Here is a 21954-nt window from a genome sequence, read left to right as displayed (position 1 = left end):
TAAGACTAGTAGCAAGTGGAAGGGCTGAGGGACTGACTCAGCGGGACCTGCCGGCCCTGGCGCTGCCGCGGCAGCCGGAGGTGCCAGACTCCGGCACCAACAGCTCCCCAAGGAAACGAGTCGCTGGGATTGCATCACCCGTTTGCAGCGAGGGTGCAAAAAGTGGACTCTAAAAAAGCTTTATTTCAGTTGGATTTTGCTGGAGGAAATTTTAGTCTCTCCATTAATGAAGGCGGGAGACTGGGGCGTGTTTGCAGGGAGATCTTTCACCAGGGCTCAGCTCCCAGCAGCAGGGAAATCCAAGCTCCGCGTTGCACTGGTGCGACAGCATCCCCATGGGGTGATGGGCAGGGGCTGAGCATTCAGCCCCTGCTCCCCCGTACCCCAAATCTGGACAAGGGCCCTTTCCTCGCGCTCTGCAGGGCTCCCTCACCCTGGGAAAGCTTCCAGGTGACTCGGGAGGTGAAGCAACACCACGTAGTCAGACTCGTTTGCGGGGGCGAGGACGCGGCAGCCGGGACGAGTGCTGACACGATGGGGATGGCTGAGCCATGGAGGACGAGTTTCAGCCCAGGAGGAGCCACTCCAGCACGAGCCCAATGGGGTGACAATGAGGGCTGGGGGACATGGGCCCCCTAGCCAGGGGACAGGCAAGGGACACAGAGAAACTGTGGCCCCCCTGTACCCCCGTGATGATTGAACTCTGGAGCTGCATCGCTGCAAAATCTACCCAAGTCAGGACGATTCCTGAAAAGCTGCAGATACAACCCCTGGCCCATCTGGTACAAATAACTTCTTGGCTTTGCCGCCGTGTTTTGTTATGACTTACTATAGAAACACGAAGCTCCGCTCGGCTGAAAATGAATCATGATTTTTTTGTGTGCCTTGTCCCCTTGAGTGAAATCCTGCTAAACCATTCCTCCGTGCTCACACCAATACACTTTCCTCTTCTTCCTCCTCTTCTTCTTCTTCTTTTTGCTCTTGCTCCTCTTCCTCTCTTCAATTTTTAGGTCCTAAAATAGCAAATTCCAGCTGAATGCTTTCAAGGCAACGAGGCACCCGCAGGATTGTGGGAGCGTTGCTCAAATCAGCAGAGAAACCAACTAAGCTGCCAGGAAACAATATTAAAAAAAGCAGGGGGGTGGATCTCGTCTGCCGAGTGGCAGCTCCATAAATCAAAGCCCTGCGGTTTGTGCAGAGCTAAAACCTCTCTTCTCCCGTGCTCCACCCCGGTGTAACTATTTTTGCTCGGTGTCAAACGCCCTGATAGTGGGAGCTCAGGGCTGGGATTCGGGCGCACACTGGTGGAAGGCAGACCAGCAGCAGACCTTGCTGCTCTGGTTTGTACCTCCTGCCCGTTCACACGGCGCCGGAGCGAAGCAAAACGAAGCCCAGAGCTGAGCCCCAGCCACTCGCCTCGAGCGGTGCCAAAGGCTGGCAACTGTGGCGTGACCATCTGCGGGACACGAGCCTGGCCCCACAGGGACCTGCTGCACGCACAGCCCCAGTTTGAGACTCATTCAGTCCCTGTGCCCCAGGAACTGCACTCCTCTCGTTCCTGGGGGTCCTGCTGGGCCCATCTGCCTCTCTGGGTCTGGGTGTGTGTGCAGGGATGTGTACACTAATGCTGTACCCAGGATGGTTTCCCACGCCAGCTTTGGGAAGGGAACGGCTGCATCTCTCCGGCCGCACACCCAGGCACCCGCCGTGATGTGCCAGCTCATGCTGGGGCTCCCATCCTTCCCAGCCCAGCTCCATCTCAGCACCGAGAGGGGCAGGAGCTGACGTGGGGCTCAGAGGAGCCGCTGGCTGCTCCCCAGCATGGTGCAGGTGTGTGCCGGAGCGGGGGGAGCATCCCTCGCTGCATACCTGACCGGGACACGGCCACGCAGCACCGCGCGGGGCAAGTCCAGATGTGCTGCCAGCCAGCCAGTGAATTCCTGAGCGCTGCGTCAGCTCTGCACGGCAAACAGGCTCGCTCAGCACATAGGAAACCTGCCTCCGTGTAGGAAGAGATTAACGACGAGGTGAGGAAGAAGGAGGCAAACAGATTTCCCCAGGGGCAGATATACAGGGAGGGAAGGGATGTGGGAACACAACTGCACTTCCAACCTGGTTCCAGCTTCCCGGGGAGCAGCGGGATGCACCGAATGCTGCTCGGTGCTTGGGAATTCACAGCGCATGTGAGAACCCGCTCAGCATGCCCCGATATTGGAAAAATCACATCTGCACAAGCAGGATGGGCCTTACGTGTGGACAAGCACAGCCTGCTTGGGCTACAGAAATTGACACCAGCCTGTATCACTTTGGGAAGGTGATTTAGCTGGGATGCTTAAGGTTTTTACTTTAGACCATCCCTCCCCACAGTTCAACACTAAAGACGAGGCCACGAGGGGTCAGGAGGCTGGCCCCCCCCACATTTGCACCACGGCACAGCAATTCCCAGCCCCACAGGTGGCCCTCAGCCCAGCCTGACCCCAGCCTGCTGCTCGTGGGACGTTTTTGGTTGTGCACAAACTCCTGCCTGGCTAGTCAGTGCTGGAGCCAGGATGGGAACAGTCACCCCTGCACATGCCGCTGTGGCTCAGCTCCCTCTTGTCCTGCTCTTATTTGTCTTTCTGCCCGATAAACATCTGCACACTGCAGGGGGGGGCTTGTTTGCAGAGCCAAAGCCACTGAACTGAGCATCAGCCTGAGCAAGGCGAGGCTCTGCTGACACCCGGGACCTCGGCTGGCTCTGTGCTCCGTGTAGCTGGAGTAAGGCTGCAGGTACCGTGCCTCAGTTTCCCCATTCGCACCCAGGATGGCTCTGGCCACGGCCCCACCGATTCGGTTCCCTGTGGTCAGAGACCTGGAGAACGTGTCCCTCTTTCTGCCGCGAGGACTTGTCGTGGCATGAGCGAGACACACCTCGGCCCAGCCCGCTGCTCATCCCAAACGGGGGATATTGGAGACTCCGCTTCAAGTCCCTGCTCCAAATCAGGCAAAACAGGCTCTTCAGCCCAGACCTTTCCCGGCCGGGCGAGCTCCCTGGCTGCTTTCCCCGGGCTCTCGGCTCTTCCCCAAGAGCTTTTCCAAGGCGCCAGACAATCCCAGGGCCGGGCAGGAACGGGCGCACCGACAGTCCAAATGGGCCGCTTTTACCCCAAGCACCTCTCACCTCTTCCTCCGCTTTAGCATCTGCTCTGGCCCCAGAGCGAGAAAAGGACAAGCCCCCGACCCCTTTCTCCAACACACCGGCACCCCGCGCTGCCGGGCCGGGGCTGCGGCCGCTTCCCCGCGGGGGCGGAGGATGGGACGAGCAGGGACGGGACGAGGAAGGACGGGACGAGGGGGGCCGGGACACCCCGTGGGCTGGGACACAAAGGCCGGGGGCTGCGGCGGGGCGGGCCGATGCGCGGGCGCGGGGCTCCAGGCTCCTCCTCCGCCGCCGCCGCGCCGGGGATGCTGCTGCCGGGCGCGCACCGGGAGCCCCGCGGAGCGCTCCGCAGCCGCGCAGAGCAGCCAGCGGCCACCCCAGGTGGGCGAAACCCCGCGGAGAGGACGCGAGGGAGGGGGTGGCGGGGAGCGCTGCGGGCCCCCCCGGGTGTCGCTGGGCCGCGGGGACAGGGGACGCGGTGGGGGGGGCTGAGCTGCGCGGCCGGGACTCCCCCTGCTTGGCGCGGAGAAGGGGCTGCGAGCGGAGAGCGTCGTTTCGGGGTTCAGCGAGCGGGCAGCGTGGCCCCCCCGCCACCCCCAGCACCACACAGCAGCTTTCTCGGCCCGACCCCGCGGTGACAAGGCGAGGGGCTCGGGCACAAAGGGTCGGAGTTGCCCGGGAGAGCGGGTTAAATCGACTGCGCTTCCCCCCCCACGCACCGGCAGCACATCCCTCTGCGAGCTCTGCCAGGTCGGAGCCGCCTTCGGCTCCCACAGGGCTCAGCTCTGTCTTTTCCACTTCCTTCTGAAGTCTGGAAAACTTCTTTTCAAGGCAACGAGAAAATTCTGCACGTTCAGCACCTTGGTGCAGGCTGCTGCTGGTTCCACTGTCCCCACACTCTCTGGCAAGAGAGAGAAAGGAGCAGATGCCTTTGGTTTGCTGTCATCAGTGTTGTGCCATCCGCGGAAAAGGGGCTGCCTTGCCCTTGGTAGAAATTATTTGCCCGTAGTGCCTGTGTGCATGGGGTAGGACGGGCAGCAAGCGGGTGGGCAGTGTGGGTGGAAGAGGAATCGCAAGCGCGGAGGCTTGCGCGGACATCGGGTACCTCTGCGTGCAAGTACTCACCGCATCTGGCTGCGGTGTCGTTGCGTGTGAGCGCGCAGGCAGGTAGCGCTGGAAGCGGTTTAGCCTTTCCTTGGGCAGGCAGGTCTGAGCGGCGATGCTTTGCTTTCCTCGGGGTGTGCATGCGCGGTGCAGGCTGCGGGGTTTGGGACGCGTTGTGCACACAGGTAGATGCGTGGCGGGCAGGTCAGGGCTGACCGGAGGATGCACAGCTCTCAGGGGTGCCCGCTCAGTTCCTGGAAAGCCAGGGATTAGCCTCTGTCTTTAAAAGCAGTGCTGGAGCGTTGCTGTGGCAGAAGTCAGCTCCGCGATACCCCAGCTGAGCAATGCTGGGGGGATTCATTCCCCCTCCCGTGTTAACAAGAGAGCTGAGACCTGTGAACTCCTTGCATGTGTGACCTGTGTGCTCACCGCAGAGTGGCCGGCACCCAACCCATTATCCCGAGCAGGCTTGTGTTCCCGCAGCAGCTACCGAGGTTGTCCAAATCGAGCTTGTTTTCCTCCCTAGGGGCTGCAGCAGTGGAACACGAGCAGGAAAACAGTCCTCCTGAGTCTCCACTATCTGTCCTCCCGGTACCATCGCTCCAGACACTGATTAACCTCCCTTTGAAATCATTGCTGGGGCAGAGCCTGCTCGGCTGCTCCTCGCCTGGCCCCAGCCTCCCCCACCAGCCTGCAGCCACGCACCGTCACACACCGTGTCCCCGAGCCCCTCCGTGCCACGACCTGCCCCGCTCACACCTACGCCTGCAGCCAGGCTTTTCCGAGGGGCCGCAGAGCCGTTGTGCACTATCACCCGTGCAATTAATCACCAGGGCCATTAATCAGCGGGACAAAGAATTGTAAGTGCAAAATCGTCAGTGCAATCAGCGGTGGGGGCAATTAATGGCAGCTGCAAAAGTGCACTCAGGAACACAATCGCACGCTCCGGGGGATGCTCTCAGGCTCCCGCCAGCCGCAGCCCTGCGGCACACACACGCTCCAGGGGCTGCAGCCCCCTCACCCTCCGAGCCCCCAGCTGTGCCGCTGTCCCTCCTGCTCCCCAGGTGACCCTCCTCCTCTTGGCACCGCAGGCTGCTAAATTGGTCTGAAGTCGTTCTTTTCCACCCACCCCTTAGTCACTCTTCCCTGGCAGGCAGCGCTGCGAAGCGGTGGGAGGCGAATGAATGCGAAACTCGGGCAGGAAAATGAGATTTCAAGAAAAGCCGAGCCACCGGAGCAGGCGCACGGACTTCCAGGGCAGGGTTGCTGTGCTGAGGGTATGGGGAGCAGATCCCCAGGCACCGGAGAAAGGGGGAGAGCTCAGCCCTTGCAGATGGCAGCAACAGGGATGCTGCCCCAGGGAGCTGCTGCTGCTCTCCCATCCTGTCCCTCCCATGGTATCCTTAGCCCTAAATCACTCTTTTTCCCCTCTTTGAAAGCCTCTGTTTTGCTGGAGGCAGGTACAGTCATGCTCAGCACACGCTCAGGTGAAGCATCTTTGGCATGCGGAGAGATGGGCAGCCGTCGAGCAGCCGCTCTCTGTGCAACAGGGAGCAAAACCCGACTGAGGGCTGTGTCGTGTACCTGCTTTCCTTGAGACCACTGATAAAAGCCCTCCCCATCTCCAACAGCGTTCCACAGGACACCAGCACCCACAGACATCCCAGCAGAGCTCGTGGTGCAAGGTGCTGCGTGGACAAGTGTGAAAAGATAGTATCACTGCAGCCTTTATGGGAAATGGATGCTATAAATGTTCCCCAGAGCAGCACAGATGGGCAGAGAAAGGACTGTGGCCCTGTACTGCTCAACATTAGAGTCCCCCAGGCTTTTCTTGGGCAGTGCTGCCCTGCACCCCAGGCACGAGACCTTAATCCTCAGCACTTAGGAAAAGCTTAGCACTGATGGGAAGCCTGGAAACCTTTTTATTCCCTAGTCTCCTTAACCACTGACTTGCATGTGGTTTAGAAATATTTCTTTCTCTTGGGAGGTCTTAAAAGTCCCATGTCCCAACCCCCTAATTTCTTTGCTGTTATATGTGTACTGGCTGCCCTTGGGTTTGCTGTCATGGGTTTTTTCCCAGCTCTGTAGGTATAAGCTGCAGAACGTCCTTCTGTGGGCATGGAGGGTGAGGAGGAGCAGCGGGAGGAAGGATGTGGGGGGAGATGTGGGGTGTGTGGCCCCCGGGCCGGGGAGAGCAGCAGTGAAGGTGAAGGCGTGCGGTCGGGAGCGGGCAGGACCTCAATGGCCGGTTGCCATTAGGGATTAGTTAAAAATAGCAGGGAATGTACAAAGATTTGGCACGTGGGTCACAAAGTCTTTCCTACACGGATTGTTTGCTGCCGCTGGGTTTTTGCACTTGCTGACATGAAGAAAAGCACCCCCTTGGGCAGGAAGGCTCGACAGATTGTTTCCGAGAAGCCCTGAATGTGCATACATGTGGTCACTGCCTGGGTTTGGAGAGTAAAAGCGGAGGGAAGGAGGACACCCCGTTGCACGAGCAGCTGGGATTACTGAGGAGCTATGGGAGCAAATACCGACCCTGCATCACTTTGTATTCGGCTCCTCTCAACAGCAGCACTGCAGCTCAGACCTTCCTCCTCCTCCTCGCACACTGAAGTCTTCCTCCTGAGCTCACAGGAGATCTCCATCCACCTCCTTTGCAGCGTCAGGCCTCTGTGAAAGTGAGCTCCTTCCACCAGAGGGTAGCAATGCATGTGCACGCTCTCCTCCTTAGAATAAAGGGATTTTTAATTGTGTATTAAAGAGCCTTACCTCCTGAGCCTCTTTTGGAACACCAAGAGAGAAAAAGCCTCCAAAAGGTTCCTCTTGTCATCATGCAATGACACAGAGTTATTTGCCAGCCAGGGCATTTCCTAAGAGAAGTTTATCAAGGTTTTCCAGATGCAGAAGGGGTGAATTTGGCCACTTGCCATATTGCCCAAGCACGGATAACCGTGGCAGAGGTTCTAGAGCAGAATGCATGTTGGAAGGAACACTTAGGTGTTCAATTTTAGCAAGACATCAGTGCTAAGAGCAGCAAAGGCCAGAAGTGTCTCAACAGACACGCTCCTCTGAAATGCGAGTGCCTGTGCTGATTCTTTTAAACAATTAAAAGACATGTCTGTAAGCCAGTTATGGATGATCTCCTTTAAAGGTTAATTGAATGTTCCTTGCAGTTTTGATGTACATTTCTCTTTTGAGAGAACTGCTCCATTTGGCAGCCGGGCATTAAAGGGGTGGTTCTCACAATGGGCCAAGTTAGAAAAGAAGAGGAGGAGGAAAATAGGAAGCAAGCACTGAATTTGTCTCTTTTTCCTTCTGTGGCTGCTGCGTTGAAGTTGTTTGAGCAGAGCAGGGATGGGGCCACGGAACACTCTGGAAAGCACGAGAGGGAGCTGAAGGATGAGAAGACAGCAGCAGCACAGCAGATGCTTTTTGCAGCAAGGACTGAGATTTGCTCTTCATCAACATGCAGAAGTTGCCTTTGCTCAGCTCCCACTTGGCTGAGCATCATGCAAGGTACAAAAATACCTATAGTTTAGCCAAATCTCAGCATGACCGGTGTCACAAACAAGGCAGGACGGCACAGAAATGCTGCACAGCTCAGTTTTGGGGCTCAGGTGCTGTGAAGCCAAGCACAGATTTGACATGGAGAAGTTTCCTTGGCTGGAAGGTCTCCTGGCTGCTTTGCAACCACTTCAGAGAGGAGGAGAGACCATAAAAAGGGAGAAGATTGCAAACAGAGCCCTGTCTCCATGGCAGCCTGCAGCTCCACTTCTAAATTTTCCCTGTACATGGAGAGGATGCTTCTCCCCTGGATGCTCTTAGGGGAGTTTTGCAGCAGAAAGAGCCTTAGTCCGGGTATGTCCTGGTGGTTGGTGCTTGGGAAAGAAACCCTTGGTGCTACCATCATGTCATAACCTGGGGAAAAAGGCTCACTGTCCTTCATTATTGTTTTACCCATAATTAGGGGGACATGTGCGAAGCCGGTGGAATCAGAAAGCTGGGAGGAAAAGTATTTAGGGCTCATTTCAAGTTACATGAAGTTCTTGGCTATTTTTAGCTAGACAGAAAAACCCTTTCCATCAATCAGACCCCAGAGAACACGCGTGGGAGACGCGTAGGACACCAAACCTCAGCGGTCAGGCTGCGGCTCCGCCGATGAGCACCAGGCACAGACCTCGCCGCATGGGAGCCGTGCAGGCAGGGACTGAAGAACAGCATCTCTGCAGCTTCCCAACCACGCTCAGAGCCACCTGCAAGATGTACAGAGACACTGAGCTGCCTCGGGCAAGCCAGCCCTTTGTAACCAGCTTTTTTGGATGTCCCCCCCCATGCTCACACCCTGGCAGATTGTGTTTTACAGGGTCGGAAATAGACGCGCGAGAAGGGGCCTCGCGGATCGCAAGTGAAAGCCGCGCTCAGCTGTCACCCACCCCGGCACCAGCTGCCAGCCCCAGACGGTTCCCAAAATAACCAGCCCGTGGTGGGGACGTGAGGGCCCCTCGCCCTCCGCTGAGGGAAGGAGATGTCGCTTTGCACCCGCCAGCCTCGCAGGAACGGTCTGCCATGGATGGTACCGTCCTCCCCGGGAAGAGCATCGTCTCCCCAACAGCATCCTGGGGCTGCACGAACCCCTGCCCAAAACTTGCCCCAGTCTGGAGGTGGTGGCCGTTCCACGGCGCTGGCATCGCCGCTCAGGTGTCCCTGCAACCGCCCTGGTGAGTCCACAAACCTGGGAAAGACAAAAGCAGGGACCGAGCATCTCTGAGTTTCCAATTAGCAAGGCTTTAATTGCAGTATTAGTTACTCATTAGCAGGAAAAGCCAGATGCTCTTTGGAATTAAGTAAGCTGAAAAGATCTTTCTCCCCACCCCAGGAATATTTAGCTATGTCTCACACAAGCATTTCCTTTGTACCGGGAGCATGAGTGATAGGACTGGTGTGGGCGCTGTGAATCACCCGTGAGCTCCCAAGCCCGTGTAATGAGGGGCTGCCGGTGGGAGAGGGACAGAGCCATGAGGAGAGGTCTGGGTGTCACTGGGTGACACAGGTGGGGTGTTTTCGAGGGAAGGTTGGGAGCTGGAGCGTCCTGGAGTGGCATTTAACCTAAAACAGAGTGAGAAAGCATTTAGATTCTGGTCTAAGCCAAGCTGGGGATGTCATGGATAGGACTGAGAGGTACCTGCTGAAATCTATGGCACCAGGAGCATAAAGAAGAGCTATAGACCAAGTCAAGGTGGTGATAACACAGAGGGTCCCAGAGCAGTGCCGGGATATTCCCACAGTGCCCTGCGGTTGCTGTGCAGGGGCGATGCATCATCTACGGCCAGTTCCTCTTGGGGACATCCCTCGCTGGGTCAGAGTGGGGACAGGGACAGCAGGAGGGTGGCTGGGACTGTTCCAAGCCCAGCTCCTGATAATGATTTGCTTGTCTATGGAGCTATTTAATATAAACTGCAGCTGTGTGGGGGAGAGCCGAGTGTTTCGGCACCAGCAATCCCTCGTCGCTCTGCGCACAGAAAACACGGGCTGGCCAGGGACATCGGCATCCCAGCACAGCCGCCTTTTAATGACACTGTCCCATCTCTAAAGCTTGCTCTGCCAATATGATTCATTGTTAATTTGAGAAATTCCTCTGATTCTAGTGCTGGCTTCCCCAAGCACAGCTCAAGCCAGTCGCCCACATCATCACATGGACCATTTTGCCTTTTGCTCCCATTAAAGCCACTTGTTGACTCATCCTCGGTCAGGATCAGAGTCTCGATTGCTCGGTGGATGGAACAGAGGTGTATGTAGCTCCTTCAAGCTCTTTCCAAACCTGATGCTGAGTTTAGCATTGATTTTTGGCTTTTCCAGCAAGCGTGAGCAGCCTCAACTCGAGCTGCGCTCCAGCAGGAACTGCGTACAAAGAACTCAGCACTGGCAATAGTCTTCAAAAAGGCTGCAGGTTCCCTTTTTGTTGTTATTTTCCCCCACTATTGACCAATTGCACCTTCACCTCCAGGGCCTGCAGTGGGATCACCGGTCCTGGCATCAGAGCCCAGCTGCCAGGGACACCGGCTGCTCCGCCGTGCTGGCACCAAGCCACCCGCAACCCTGCCAGAGCTGCTGCCGGCTCCTCTAACAAGCCCCAGCCAGCGGGTGTGAATTCTCTCAGTGTTCATCGAAATAACATTAAGTGTGATGGACTCCTGGGCTATTAGAGTGGATGCAACGTGTAATTGAGGCTGGTTATTCTTCATCTGGAGTGTCCCCCTTCACTAATGGCAAATCAGGGCAGAACACATGGTGCGCCGTTTTGTGAAGCCGGGACTCAATTCACTCCCGGCCTCGCGATCAAAATGATCCCAATGAATGTCAATGAATGAGCAGCGGACAATGAGTTGGAGTGAATGAAAGCCTTGTCGTGGGGCCCTTTGCAGGCACCCAGCCACAATCGAGCACCGAGGACGGCGTCTGCCTGGGCGGTGCTCCAATTCAGCGCTCCAATTCAGCCCCATTAGCGTTGATTAGGGTGAAGATGATGGGGCGGGGGCAAGGTCTGCTCTCTCCAAGCCCTATTGCTGCCATCGCTGTGCAGAGCTAAATGAGCAGGTTTGGGAGAGCCTGGCTCCAGCTGCGGGCTGAGCTCCCATGTCTGACGCTCAGGGAGCCAGGGATGGGTCCGTCTCAAACCCAAACCCACTTGGTAGGGTTGCTGCACTCCCAAGCTTTGGATTAAACCCTTTCCTTGATTAAAACATAGGTGCTGCAGGTAGCACATGCGTGGCTTTTCACTGTGGAATTGCCCATTCCTGGTGTCTCAAAGACCTGAATCACTGCTGGAAACAAGGGCACATCACCTGGCACGGATCAAGGGAAGGAGGCTGCTCCTGGATCCAGGCTCTTGGCAGCTGCTGCTGCTGCTTCTGTATTATCTCTGCATCTCCCAACAAAAACCCAAATGTGTGGGTGCATCTGCACAGAAAAGATGAATAATAATTCAAGAGGGGAAAAAGGAGTAGGCGAGAGAGCACGGGGAGAAGGAAGCTTTCGCATACCGGGGGGAGAAGAACAGGATCAGCAGGGAGACAGTAACACGGCGATGCCTGGAAGGAAATGAAGGTTCTTGCTGAGCTGACCTGTCTGCGGAATGCAGAGAAAAAGCAACTGCCTGTGAAAATATTCAGGGAGAAAAGGAAAATGCTCTGAAGAAACTGTTATGAGGAGATAAGATGAAATTCCTGCAGCCCATTGAGAAAGGAGGTGATGGGTAGAGTCGCTCTCCCACGTGCGATTGCAGGGTAGGCACGACTGCAAGGAGTGTGGGATGCCATTCATTTTTTCCCCTCTATTTCTACAAAAATAAGAGTGGGTGCATCCACGTGTGCAGCCCCTGATCCCGCGGGTTTGGCTCAGGCTGTGCGGGTGTTTTTGGGGGGCTCCATCCCACGGGTGAGCATCGCCAGCCCCCTGCACCTCCTGGCTCACCGCTGCACCTCTATGGGTTTGTTGAACAGCCCCATGGAGGGTCAGGGAGCGCAGACACTGCCCCTCGAAACAGCATCGACCCGGGGGTCCAACTGACACGGGGCTCGTGCCGTCACCTCCTCCCCACCGCTGTGCCAACAAAAGAGCTTTGAAGGGCTCGGTACAGAGGCAACAGAGTGAGAGGGACCGGCTTGTGTCTTTTCTGGCTTTCTGTCCTCATTAATTGGTGAGGGATTAATTTCAGAGGGATCACGTTGAGCACCGAGAGCCTGGCAAGGCTGGGGGCTGCAGGGACAGAGAGGGGCTGGCACGGTGGCATCGTTGTCACCCCGTAAAATATACACGTGCATATCAATATCTATATACATACATAGATGTGGGCTCAGCAAACCCACCTGGCTCCCTGCAGAGTCACACGGTCACTAGATCGGACACAGGGAAAGACACAAGAATGTGCACAGATGCTGAGCAAGGAACGGGGACAAGTCTGGTCCCCAATTTTTGGAGGTGCCCCAGAGCCTGTGGCCTCAGCTCCCCCGTGCGCTCCCAGCTGAGCTGGCTTTGGAGCCTTTCTCTGCTGGCACTGGGCATGAATGCCAACTCCCCCACGGCTCATTTTTAAATCGAAAGAGGGAATAAGAAGCAAAAGACATGCCCAACCCTCTGAGGCATGTGTAGGAGGGCTGGGATTGATTGAAACGCCTCCTGCCAAGAGGCTGGAAAGTCCCAGTTCACCCCCCAGCACTTCTGCCTTCTGCAAAAAAACCCAAGGGTGCATCTACCCAAGGAGCCGCTCTGTGGTTTAAGGCATCAACCCCCCCACACCTCTGCCATATGTGTCTGTAAATCCACCGGCTGCTTTCCCCTGGTCGCTCGCACATGTTGAGCGCTGGCACTGGCAGCTTTGCTGCTGTGGCTTTGCCTGTTCCCTTTTGCTGGCACATCCGCGGCTGCGCGGTGGGAACACAGGCTGGCGGAGCAGCCTCCTGTGCCAATTACCCCCTTCCCCGCAGCGATTCCTCCCCCCCAGCGCACGTTGTGCCTCTTACCCTGCAAAAATGAATGAAGCCGAAGTCATCGATCACTTTTAGCACATCAGCATCCAGGCTGCAGTTCAGACCTCGGTTCTGATTTACTTAATCGCTCAAAAATGGATTTAGGGATTAAAGCAGATATTCTGTCTTTCTAGGACTTTTCTTTGACACTTAATCAATCTGGGTCCTCAGGGCAGAGAGGAAAAGAAAACAAGTAAAGCTGAGGGATGAGCACAGGTTGGTGTTACCCTGTGTCCTGCACCTCCTGTAATGAAGGGAAAACACAAGAGCAACTCTGGGCCTTGAGGATGGGGCAGGGATGATACCCTCCATCCCTCAGTCCTCTCCCACTGTCAAGTGATGTTTCACCAGGGTTTAGCTCATTTTGGTTACACACTAACTTCTGCCTATGGGCAGCTCTTCCCCCTTCTCCCCATCTCACTTGTTAATTATCTAGATGGAAGGCTCATCTCCATTATAGCCATGACACTGGGAGCCAAGTGACGCAAAGGCCAGCAAAGGCCACCAAGAGCCGGTATTTTGGTTTACATTTTTTTCCCCGCATAGCAAAGAGAATTAATGCACAGCCTCGCATACCTCTGAACCATAATCACAACACTTAGCACACACATAACGCCTCTCATCTTCTTAAGTGCTGCACAGGCACTAAGCGTAATTAAGCCTCACAGCATCCCTTTGCAGGTAGGTTAAGAGGAGCACCGAAAATGGGAGAGAAATCAGGGAGCGACACGTAGATGCGGGAGAGGTTGTGACCATCTCGTGGTGCTGAGCATGGCTGTCAGGATCCATCCAGCACAGCACAAGAGGGAGGCTCATTGAAATTCACACCTAGTAGGCACCCAAAGATCACCACAAATCGCTTTTCCTCCTCATTTCTAGAGTCCAGCATGTCATAACTCTCTGTGCACACAGAGGCTCGCAGACCCCCTTTGCACAAACCCCCGCACGAGACGACGCAGCTCGTACCCAAATGTAAGGATGCGTTTATCATCAGGAGCCGCCCCGCTCCTGCCGATGCCCAGATGATGCTCAGCCCGCGGGCGCAGCGTCGCACCCCGCTCCCATTTCTCACCCTTCTCTTTCCTTTCCCCAGGCTCGCAGCTCCCGGGTGCAGCGAGGGCTTTGCTATGATTGCAGCAGCCGCCGGCTCTTCCCGCCTCCCGGACCCCTCGCCGCGCTCCCCCCGCCGCATGTCCCCATCCCAGGAGCAGCATGGGCAGCGTCAGTAGCCTCATCTCCGGCCACAGCTTCCACAGCAAGCACTGCCGAGCCTCCCAGTACAAGCTCCGCAAGTCGTCCCACCTGAAGAAGCTCAACAGGTACTCAGACGGGCTGCTGCGCTTCGGCTTCTCCCAGGACTCCAGCCACAAGTCCGGCTCCAAAAGCAGCAAGAATGAGGATTTCTTTTACATCAAGGTCAGCCAGAAAGCGCATGGCTCCCACCGAGCGGACTATACCTCGCTGGCCGGCGGGGAGCTGGGCAGCCAAGCTGGGACGAGCGGCATGGACTTCGGGTCGCCCACTCCGCAGAAGCTGATGCCCTTTCCCAGTCAGCTGGAAGTGGTTAGTAGGGGACACGGTGGGCCCAGAGGTGGGAGGTGGCCCCAGTGCCATTAGGCTTTTGGTGCAGGGCTGCATCATTCTCAAAGAGTGTACAGGTCCCAACGCAGGGTGAGAATCATAGAATCATAGATGGTTTGGGTTGAAGGGACCTTCCAAGTTCATCCAGTGCCACCTCTGCCAAGAGCAGGGACAGCGTCACCAGCTCAGGTTGCTCAGAGCCCCGTCCAGCCTGGTCTGGGATGTCTCCAGGGATGGTTCATCCACCACCTCTCTGGGCAACCTGGGCCAGGCTCTCACCACCCTCACTGTGAAAAATTTCAGCATCCTCCTGAGCCTTCAGCCCTTGGTGGAGATCTGAGCCATGGGGGTCTTATCTTTGGGGGTACAAGGGATGGAGTGGAACAGAGGCCTCCGTGTCAGTCTGTGCTGACATCTCTGCTCTTCTCCCCAGGGTGCGGAGAAGCCAGTCGTGCGACCCACCGCCTTCAAGCCGGTGCTGCCGCGCTCTGGCGCCATCCTCCACTCCTCCCCGGAGAACGGGGGGCACCTCTCCCAGCAGCTGCACCCCTCGGACAAAGCCAAGGAGCAGGAGCTGAAGCCGGTGTTGTGCTCAGGGGGTCTGTCTGACTCCGGCAGGAACTCCATGTCCAGCCTCCCCACCCACAGCACCAGCAGCAGTTACCAGCTCGAGCCCCTCGTCACCCCCATGGGACCCATCAGCCGCTTCGGGGGCTCAGCCCACAACATCTTGCAATGCGCCATCATCCAGGACAGCAACATGATGAGCCTCAAGGCCATGTCCTTCTCCGACGGGGGCAACAAGATCCTCAACCCTGGCAAAGCCCCGCACCACCACGTCGCCGAGAAGACCACTTGCATCCGTTCGCCCATCTCCACGGATGAGTCCACCATCCAGGAGCTGGAGCAGAAGCTGCTGGAGAGGGAGGGAGAGCTGCAGGAGCTTCAGTCGAGCTTCGAGGAGAAGGAAATCAGCTCCTGCCAGGCGTATGAAGAGAAGCAGCGGCGCTGCAAGGAAGAGCTGGAGGGGCTCAAGCAGAAATGCAACAGCAAGCTCAAGCAAACCTCGCAGAAAACCCAGCGAACGCAGCAGGTCCTTCACCTTCAAGTGTTCCAGCTGCAACAGGAGAAGAAGCAGCTCCGGGAGGAGCTGGAGAACCTCATCAAAGAGCAAAACCTGCTGGAAACCAAGCTGAGGTCCTATGAGAAGGAGAAGACCAGCTTTGCTCCGGCGCTGGAGGAGACCCAATGGGAGGTAAGTGGCACGGGAGCAGCCTGCAGCATCTCTGCTGAAGGCAAAGCGTGTGCATGGAGCCGACAGCCCCAGCAATAAACCACACGGCTCCTTTCCATCTCTGTACCTGTGCCCAGCAGCACCAGGGAGGGCTGAGCAGAGCAGATGGTGCACACACCCAGCCCAGACTGCAGGAGACAGATATTAAAGAGAAGAGCCCCAGCCTGTCATGTGGAGGCTCTGTGAGGTATAATGAGTGACTCGCTGCCCCTCTTAACCCCTCAGCACTTCACAGTATATAAGGAGGCAACTACTGCATTAAAAAAAACCCTAGTCATTCAAATAACTTCGCCTTCCCAACCTCCAGCACAGGGTTTTTCAGGCTGCCTGCCCCAAAGGAGCAGTAAAGCCGCCTTCCCACGGGGAAAGAAGAACTTCTGGGACTTGCCGTGGCCATTTATTAGAGAGCAGTAAAACCTGATTGGGCATCGCTGAACAAAGATGGTTAAACTGCTGAAAATTCAGCAGCGAGCCTGCTCACCCTCCTGAATAACACCCACCAAAAGCATTTCACTGCGGCTGTGCAGGAGGCGCACAGCGATCGCCCGGTGTGCTGCAGAACGGGGGTTCGCCTCCCCGCCCTGGCATGCACGGATTTCTCATATTGCTTTCAGCGTCTCTATTTTATTTGCTCCACAACCCCTCAGGGCACATTTTGTGCCCTTCGCAGGCTGTCTGCCAGCCCTACTGAAATCCCACCTGCAGGGTCCCATCATGAGCATGAACCCCCCCAGCTGCCTCCAGGAGCAGCTGTGCAAGTCACGGCCCCAAGCCAGACAACATTCAAGAAGTGATGGGACATCCTCAGACACATGGTGTGAATTTCGGGGTTGTTCTATGCAGGGACAGGAGTTGGAGTCGGTGATCCTTGTGGGTCCCTTCCAACTCAGGACATCCTGTGATTTTATGATTCTAGGTGTGCCAGAAGTCGGGGGAGATCTCCCTCCTGAAGCAGCAGCTGAAGGAATCCCAGACGGAGCTCAACACCAAGACCACCGAGATCCTCAGCCTGAAGGCTCAGCTGAAGGAGGTGAGGATGAAGATGGAAGGGCTGGAGATGAAGACCCAAGACCTGGAGGGCTCCCTGCGCACCAAAGCCATGGAGCTGGAGGTGTGCGAGAACGAGCTCCAGCGCAAGAAGAATGAGTCGGAGCTGCTGAGGGAGAAGGTGAACCTGCTGGAGCAGGAGATCGTGGACCTGCGCACGGAGCTGGCGGTGCTCAGGGAGCAGCTGAGCGAAGCGCGGGAGGCGGGCAGGCCCTGCGCCGGGGGGGACGATGCCCAAGCGCTGCAGGGAGAGCTGGAGAGGCTGCGGGCAGAGCTGAAGGCTGAGCGGGACAACAACGAGCAGATGACCTCGGGCTTCCAGCACGAGCGGCAGACGTGGAAGGAGGAGAAGGAGAAGGTGATTCACTACCAGAAGCAGCTGCAGCAGAGCTACCTGCACATGTACAAGAGGAACCAGAACCTGGAGAAGATGCTCCAGCAGCTCGCCGCGGGGGAAGATGGCAAGGAGCCCATCGAGCTGGATATACCCGGTGCTGACGTCCCCTACGAGGACATCATCGCCACCGAGATCTGAGCCGGGTCTGCCTTCTCCTCCCTGCAGCTCGAGGGAAGCACTGCCCCACGCCTTGTACAGTTCAGATGAGCCATGTATTTATTCGCAGAGCTGGCGGCCTGTCCGGCTCACCAGCCCTTGTCCCTTGCCCGTGTCGCACCGCGGCCGTGCCGTCCGCCGCCCGTCGTGTTACAGAGGTGAACAAGCCACTCGTGCCAATGGTGACGTGCCAGCAGCCCCCCCTCGCCCTGCTGCCGCCTCGGCAGCCTCCCCTCTGCCCCCTTGTAGGACCGAGAAGCCGGGGATGGGGGTAGTCAGGGAACAGGACTTCAGCAAATAGTCTCCTGTTGGGTGACGAGGTGATGCAGAACTCCCAGGGGACGCTCTGCTCCGGGCGCAGAGGGATCCCGTGATGGCACAGCGACACCACAGCCCTTCCCACCGTCCTCAAGAGGAACCACAGCACATTTCCAGCCTGGAGGAAGCCCCACGCTGCTCTCACACCTTCTCAACCTTCCTCCGGTTGGTGCCATCTCCAGGGCACCAAGGAGCCACCTCCTGCCACCAGCACAGGCTGCACATCCACTTCTGCCATCCCTCAGCTGCTGGAGCACCTCAGGAAGGAGCCTGCCTGCACACACGCACACCCTGCACCCCATTACAGCCAACACCCCCCAAAAATCACCCTTCACTAAGGAGCACAGCCCAGGCTGCACCCGGCGCATCCCTCCTCCCAGACACAGCCACATCCAGCCCAGCTCGGACACACGAGAACTCCACGTCCCTGTTCTCCAGCCGCCAGACAGGCAACTGGATTTAAGCATTAACAGGAATTTCCAATGCACGGTCAGCCCGAGGAACGGAGCGGGAGATGGGTTGTGTTTGCCCCACGCGCTCTCGCTTGCTGTGACCGTCCCTCCCGGGAACCCCGGCTGCCTCATCTCCTCCCGTCCCCATCCGTCCTTGGGATCCCGTCAACAGGAGCTGGTTAAAACCAAACCTCAAACCAACCACTTTCATGTTGTTTCCCATCTCAGCTCTTAACATTTCCTCCTGCCGCCAGCAAGCAGATAACAAGGCCCTACCTACAGTGACTCCCCTGTCCCCCGGCATCCAGCTCACCGCGGGGAGGTGTCCTGCCGGGACCGCTCTGTGCCATTGCAATGGTATTTTTAATGTAATGTATATGTTTACCCAGCCCAGGAAGCCCCATCCCAGGGTTGTGTGGGGATCTCACACCGTCCCATGCCACAAATTCAGCCAAGGGCTCAGAGCTGTGCACAAGCAGCACAATCCACACCCCTCACCCCATTCGAGGCAGCCTGGAAAGGTGACACACGGAAACCAGTCTGTGCCTTCTGCACCTGCCCCCAGCCATCCTGGCATCCCAGTCTGGCCCAGCACAAAGCAAACCTTATCCGGGAGCCACTGGAAGAAACCCAACCTGCAGCCCCAGCCCCAGGGCTGTGGGTAGGGGCCGTGCCAGGTCCCGCAGCCTTAGCCCGGACCCCTGGGAGGACGTTTGGGAGAGAAGCCCAAGGGATGAAGGACAACACCTGGCTCACGAGGCCAGGAGGGATTTTCTGCATCATCCAAGCCATAGCCCTGCGCCCCACGTCAATCAGGGCTTTCCAGTGCCAACCACGGTGCGAGGGGAGCAGAGCCCTTCCCGCCCCCCCCAGCCCTGTCCCCGCTCCCGCCGGCCTCGGTGACACCGTCCCCGGTCCCCGTGTCCCCCCAGCCCGCGCTGTGTGATGTGATCGCCGGAGGCATCGCCGTGCTGCCTTTGCACAACGCCGTGTGTGACCGTCCGCATCACAGCCTGTACAGATAATTATTTTTCTGCAGGTTTTTTTTTTTGGATGTTATTTCTGGTGACTGATGTAAACTACTGGTAATTTTATGTTTTTATTTATAAATAAATTTTTAAAAACTTCCTTGGCCTATCCAAGCGCCTGGTTTGGCCGCGTCGGGAGGGTTTTCATTGCCGGCAGCAGCAATGCAGGACAATGCTTCACACCCCCCCAAGCCACAAACCACTTATCGCGCACACCAGGGTCCCCCCGGGACATCCTTCCACCTGGCCCTGGTTGCTCCCAGTGCCGCGAGCGCTTCGCTGCGTGGGCGAGCGGTGTTATCTGCGCTGTGCAGCTGGGATAACACCCCGCGCATGGAAAAGCGGCAACATGGGAGCATCAGAACGGAGCAGATAATCCCCCTGATCCCGCACCCCGCGGGTTTCGCCCCCCAGCTCTGCGGGTGAGACTGATTTTCATCCCAACCCGGTGTCCCCAGCGCGGGCAGGTCTGTCTCTGCAGCCAGTAGAGAAAACAATTACAGAGCAGAGAGACAGCAAAAAACCTCAATGAAAGACAAGGCCGTGTTTTGACTATCTAAGCTGTTTTCCTCCAAAACAAACCGACTCGGAGCCTGTTTGCACTGCACGGATCTGGTGGTTTCGCAAGTCTCAACAGCACAGGGGGAGATAAAGAAGGAGGTTGGGAGACAGAAAATAAGGGGAAAACGCTCAAATTGCAGAAAATACTGTTTGCCCTGACTCATCCAGCACGGTGCCCCGTGTGGGGGACAACGCAATGCACAGGCTGTTCTGTGCCCCCCAAAAGGGCACCCCACACCAATGCTTTCCAGGGAGAGCTTGACTTTGCTCCTGCTGCCCCAGGCACAAGGGAAGTTTATTTTTAGAGCCTTTGAAAACTGCTGAGGAGGAAGGGGATGGAAAACCACACACAAGGGCTCTTCTGAGCAGCATCTTGTGTTACAAATCCCCTCGGACCATCACCTGCCCCAGTGTGGGTGCTGCCAGTCGGCAGAGCCCTCCCCAGTCTGCGTACCTGGGCTGAAGGGGAGTCAAGGAGAAGCCCCCAAGGTGGCTTTTATCCCGGGGACTTCCCTGTCCCGCAGAGGTTGCAGCAGCAGAGGAATCCAGACAGGTCCAGCATCCCCAGGGCGAGTACACACCACAGGGACGGCTTCTCAGCAATGCCCAGGACACTGAAAAACCAAACCCCCAGCCCTGGGCTGCTTCTCCCATTAAACCAGCTAAGGGTCCCACCCCTTTTCCACCAACACCCCTAATGATGAGGAAAAGCTGTGTCCTCCCCCAGGTGGGGCTCAGAGCATCCCCCACCCCAGGCAGCAGCAGCAACGGGGCAGTGGGACCACCCCGGTGCACACCAGCGGCACAGTCCGGCCTTAGGATGCTGTGGGATTGCAAGGACAAGCCATGGCAGCCCCATCCCTGCTGTTCCCGGGCTGAGGAAACATCTGAGCATGAGGGACACGTTGGCCCAGGTGATGGGGGCAAAGCAAGAGCACCTGCACCCCCCCCACCCTGTCACTGGGGTCCCCTGCTTGGTGTCAGCTCCAGTCCAGCTGCCCGAGTGCCAACCGGCCTCAAGCAGAAGGACTTGGAATTAGTTGTTGAACTAATCAGCGCATGCAGATAAGCTTCAAGACGGAGAAAAGCTGATTTGCATCTTTTAACACCCCGGTGCCACTGCACCAGTTTCTGGCTATGGGAGGTGGGGGGGGCAAAGTCAGACCTAAAATCTCAGCAGAGACCAAACCAGGGCTGCCTTTGAAAGAGCAATTAAATCGAGCCACCCCTTGCTCGCAGGGTGATAGAGGGTCGGAGGCAAAAGCTGCTTTTGATGTGCAAATAACCTGCAGCAGCTCTCCCCACCAGCCTGCTCCCCTGCCTTGCATCTGCCAGTCCCAACCGAAAACCCAAGGGGCAGGGTGGGGGGAAGCGTGTCCGATATTTGTTCTCCTCCCCTCCGAAATGAGCCGACAGCTGGCGTGTGCTTTGCGGGGGGACCCGACTGGCTGACATCAGTTGGCAAAGGGGATAAGACCCCCAGGCATCCTCATTAGTCATTACCAGGCAAAAAAAAGAAGAAAAAGCAAACAGTGTAAATGCAGGAAGGCAGCAGCTGGGAGGGCAGCACGTCCCATTGAGCACGGTACCTGCTGTTTCCACGCCGTGTCGTATCAAGCTGTTTGTTTAGCGTCCGACTAAGTGCCGTGTCGGGAGCTGCCTGATGACACAGATGCCTCACGGAACCAGCAGCCCGAGAGGTTTAAGCAGCACATAAACCCGAATTAACACCCCCAAATAAGAGCTGAAGGCCCTCAGCGGGCTGGGCCTTTTTATAAGCACGACCTTTTTCCTTGACTTTGCAAACCAGCGCCAGCCTGACCCGTTCCTCACCAGCACCGTTCAAAAACTCGGCACATTTGCAGTGAGCAGCATCCAAGCAAGCTCGGCAGCGCCCGGGGACGCGCTGCTGCTTGCAGGGGAACTGAGAGTTTCTGAAGCAGTTCTGCCTAAACAACTGCAGAAATCCCTTCAGCCTTTGTCCCCAAACCCCATCACCTGCTGAGGGGTTCCAGGAATTCACCGGACTTTGGAATTTCTCCTGTTACTTGTGTTTTCAAACCTGCGTTACTGAGCTGTTATCTGTCCACGGGGTTGTTTTCTTGCTGTAACTGAGGGGGTAAATGGGCAAAAAAAGTTAAAAGCACTCAGCCCAGCTTTTTTTAAGCCATCAGGTGTGTTTTTAGCTTATTAGATCCCCCTTTTCTTCCCCAACATTAAATGAACACTTTTTCAAGCTCTGTAGGACAATCAAAGCCATTATTAACACTGAGGCTACAGGATTTGTAACTTAGTGCCTCTCCTGGTGAAAAACATATTGCAGGAACCAGCTTGCACATTTAAATGAGG

At 56.8% G+C, this 21954-nt stretch overlaps 1 protein-coding gene and 1 long non-coding RNA gene across 12 annotated transcripts in view; one reads left to right on the top strand and one right to left on the bottom strand.

Moving 5' to 3' along the window:
* The window catches only part of LOC110365000 (uncharacterized), a 126253-nt gene extending 121483 nt beyond the window's left edge, over positions 1-4770 (bottom strand). For 5 of the 8 annotated variants that reach the window (XR_010468002.1, XR_010468004.1, XR_010468003.1 and 2 more), the window contains exons 1-2: positions 4265-4770; positions 830-1013 (exon numbers count right to left, since the gene is read on the bottom strand). This is a non-coding gene — a long non-coding RNA (uncharacterized LOC110365000). The other 3 variants (XR_002424167.2, XR_002424165.2, XR_010468001.1) reach the window with 3 other exon arrangements.
* Positions 3376-19144, top strand: LZTS1 (leucine zipper tumor suppressor 1). Of its 4 annotated transcripts, XM_065040893.1 has the most exons (5): positions 3382-3520; positions 7582-7762; positions 13865-14334; positions 14786-15607; positions 16563-19144. In XM_065040893.1, the coding sequence occupies exons 3-5, from the start codon at positions 13984-13986 to the stop codon at positions 17226-17228; spliced, it is 1839 nt and encodes a 612-aa protein (XP_064896965.1). In that variant the 5' UTR covers positions 3382-3520; positions 7582-7762; positions 13865-13983; the 3' UTR covers positions 17229-19144. The 4 variants fall into 4 exon arrangements, with proteins under 4 accessions (XP_064896963.1, XP_064896965.1, XP_064896966.1 ...); XM_065040891.1 differs by lacking the exon at positions 7582-7762 and having other exon boundaries at positions 3376-3520; XM_065040894.1 differs by lacking the exons at positions 3382-3520; positions 7582-7762 and adding an exon at positions 4912-5103.
* The last annotated feature ends 2810 nt before the right edge of the window (positions 19145-21954 follow it).

Source organism: Columba livia, chromosome 25 (genome assembly GCF_036013475.1).
Source record: "Columba livia isolate bColLiv1 breed racing homer chromosome 25, bColLiv1.pat.W.v2, whole genome shotgun sequence".
NCBI classification, from domain to species: Eukaryota; Metazoa; Chordata; class Aves; order Columbiformes; family Columbidae; genus Columba; species Columba livia.
Note: the sequence above shows the minus strand (reverse complement) of the source record. Positions and strands in the feature narration are given on the sequence as shown.

Excerpts from the sequence above, each read along its gene's own strand:
- LZTS1 (XM_065040891.1), top strand. The coding sequence starts at position 13,984 with ATGGGCAGCGTCAGTAGCCTCATCTCCGGCCACAGCTTCCACAGCAAG. Across the intron at positions 14,335-14,785 it reads TTCCCAGTCAGCTGGAAGTG|GGTGCGGAGAAGCCAGTCGT; the intron begins GTTAGTAGGGGA and ends TCTTCTCCCCAG. Across the intron at positions 15,608-16,562 it reads TGGAGGAGACCCAATGGGAG|GTGTGCCAGAAGTCGGGGGA; the intron begins GTAAGTGGCACG and ends TTATGATTCTAG.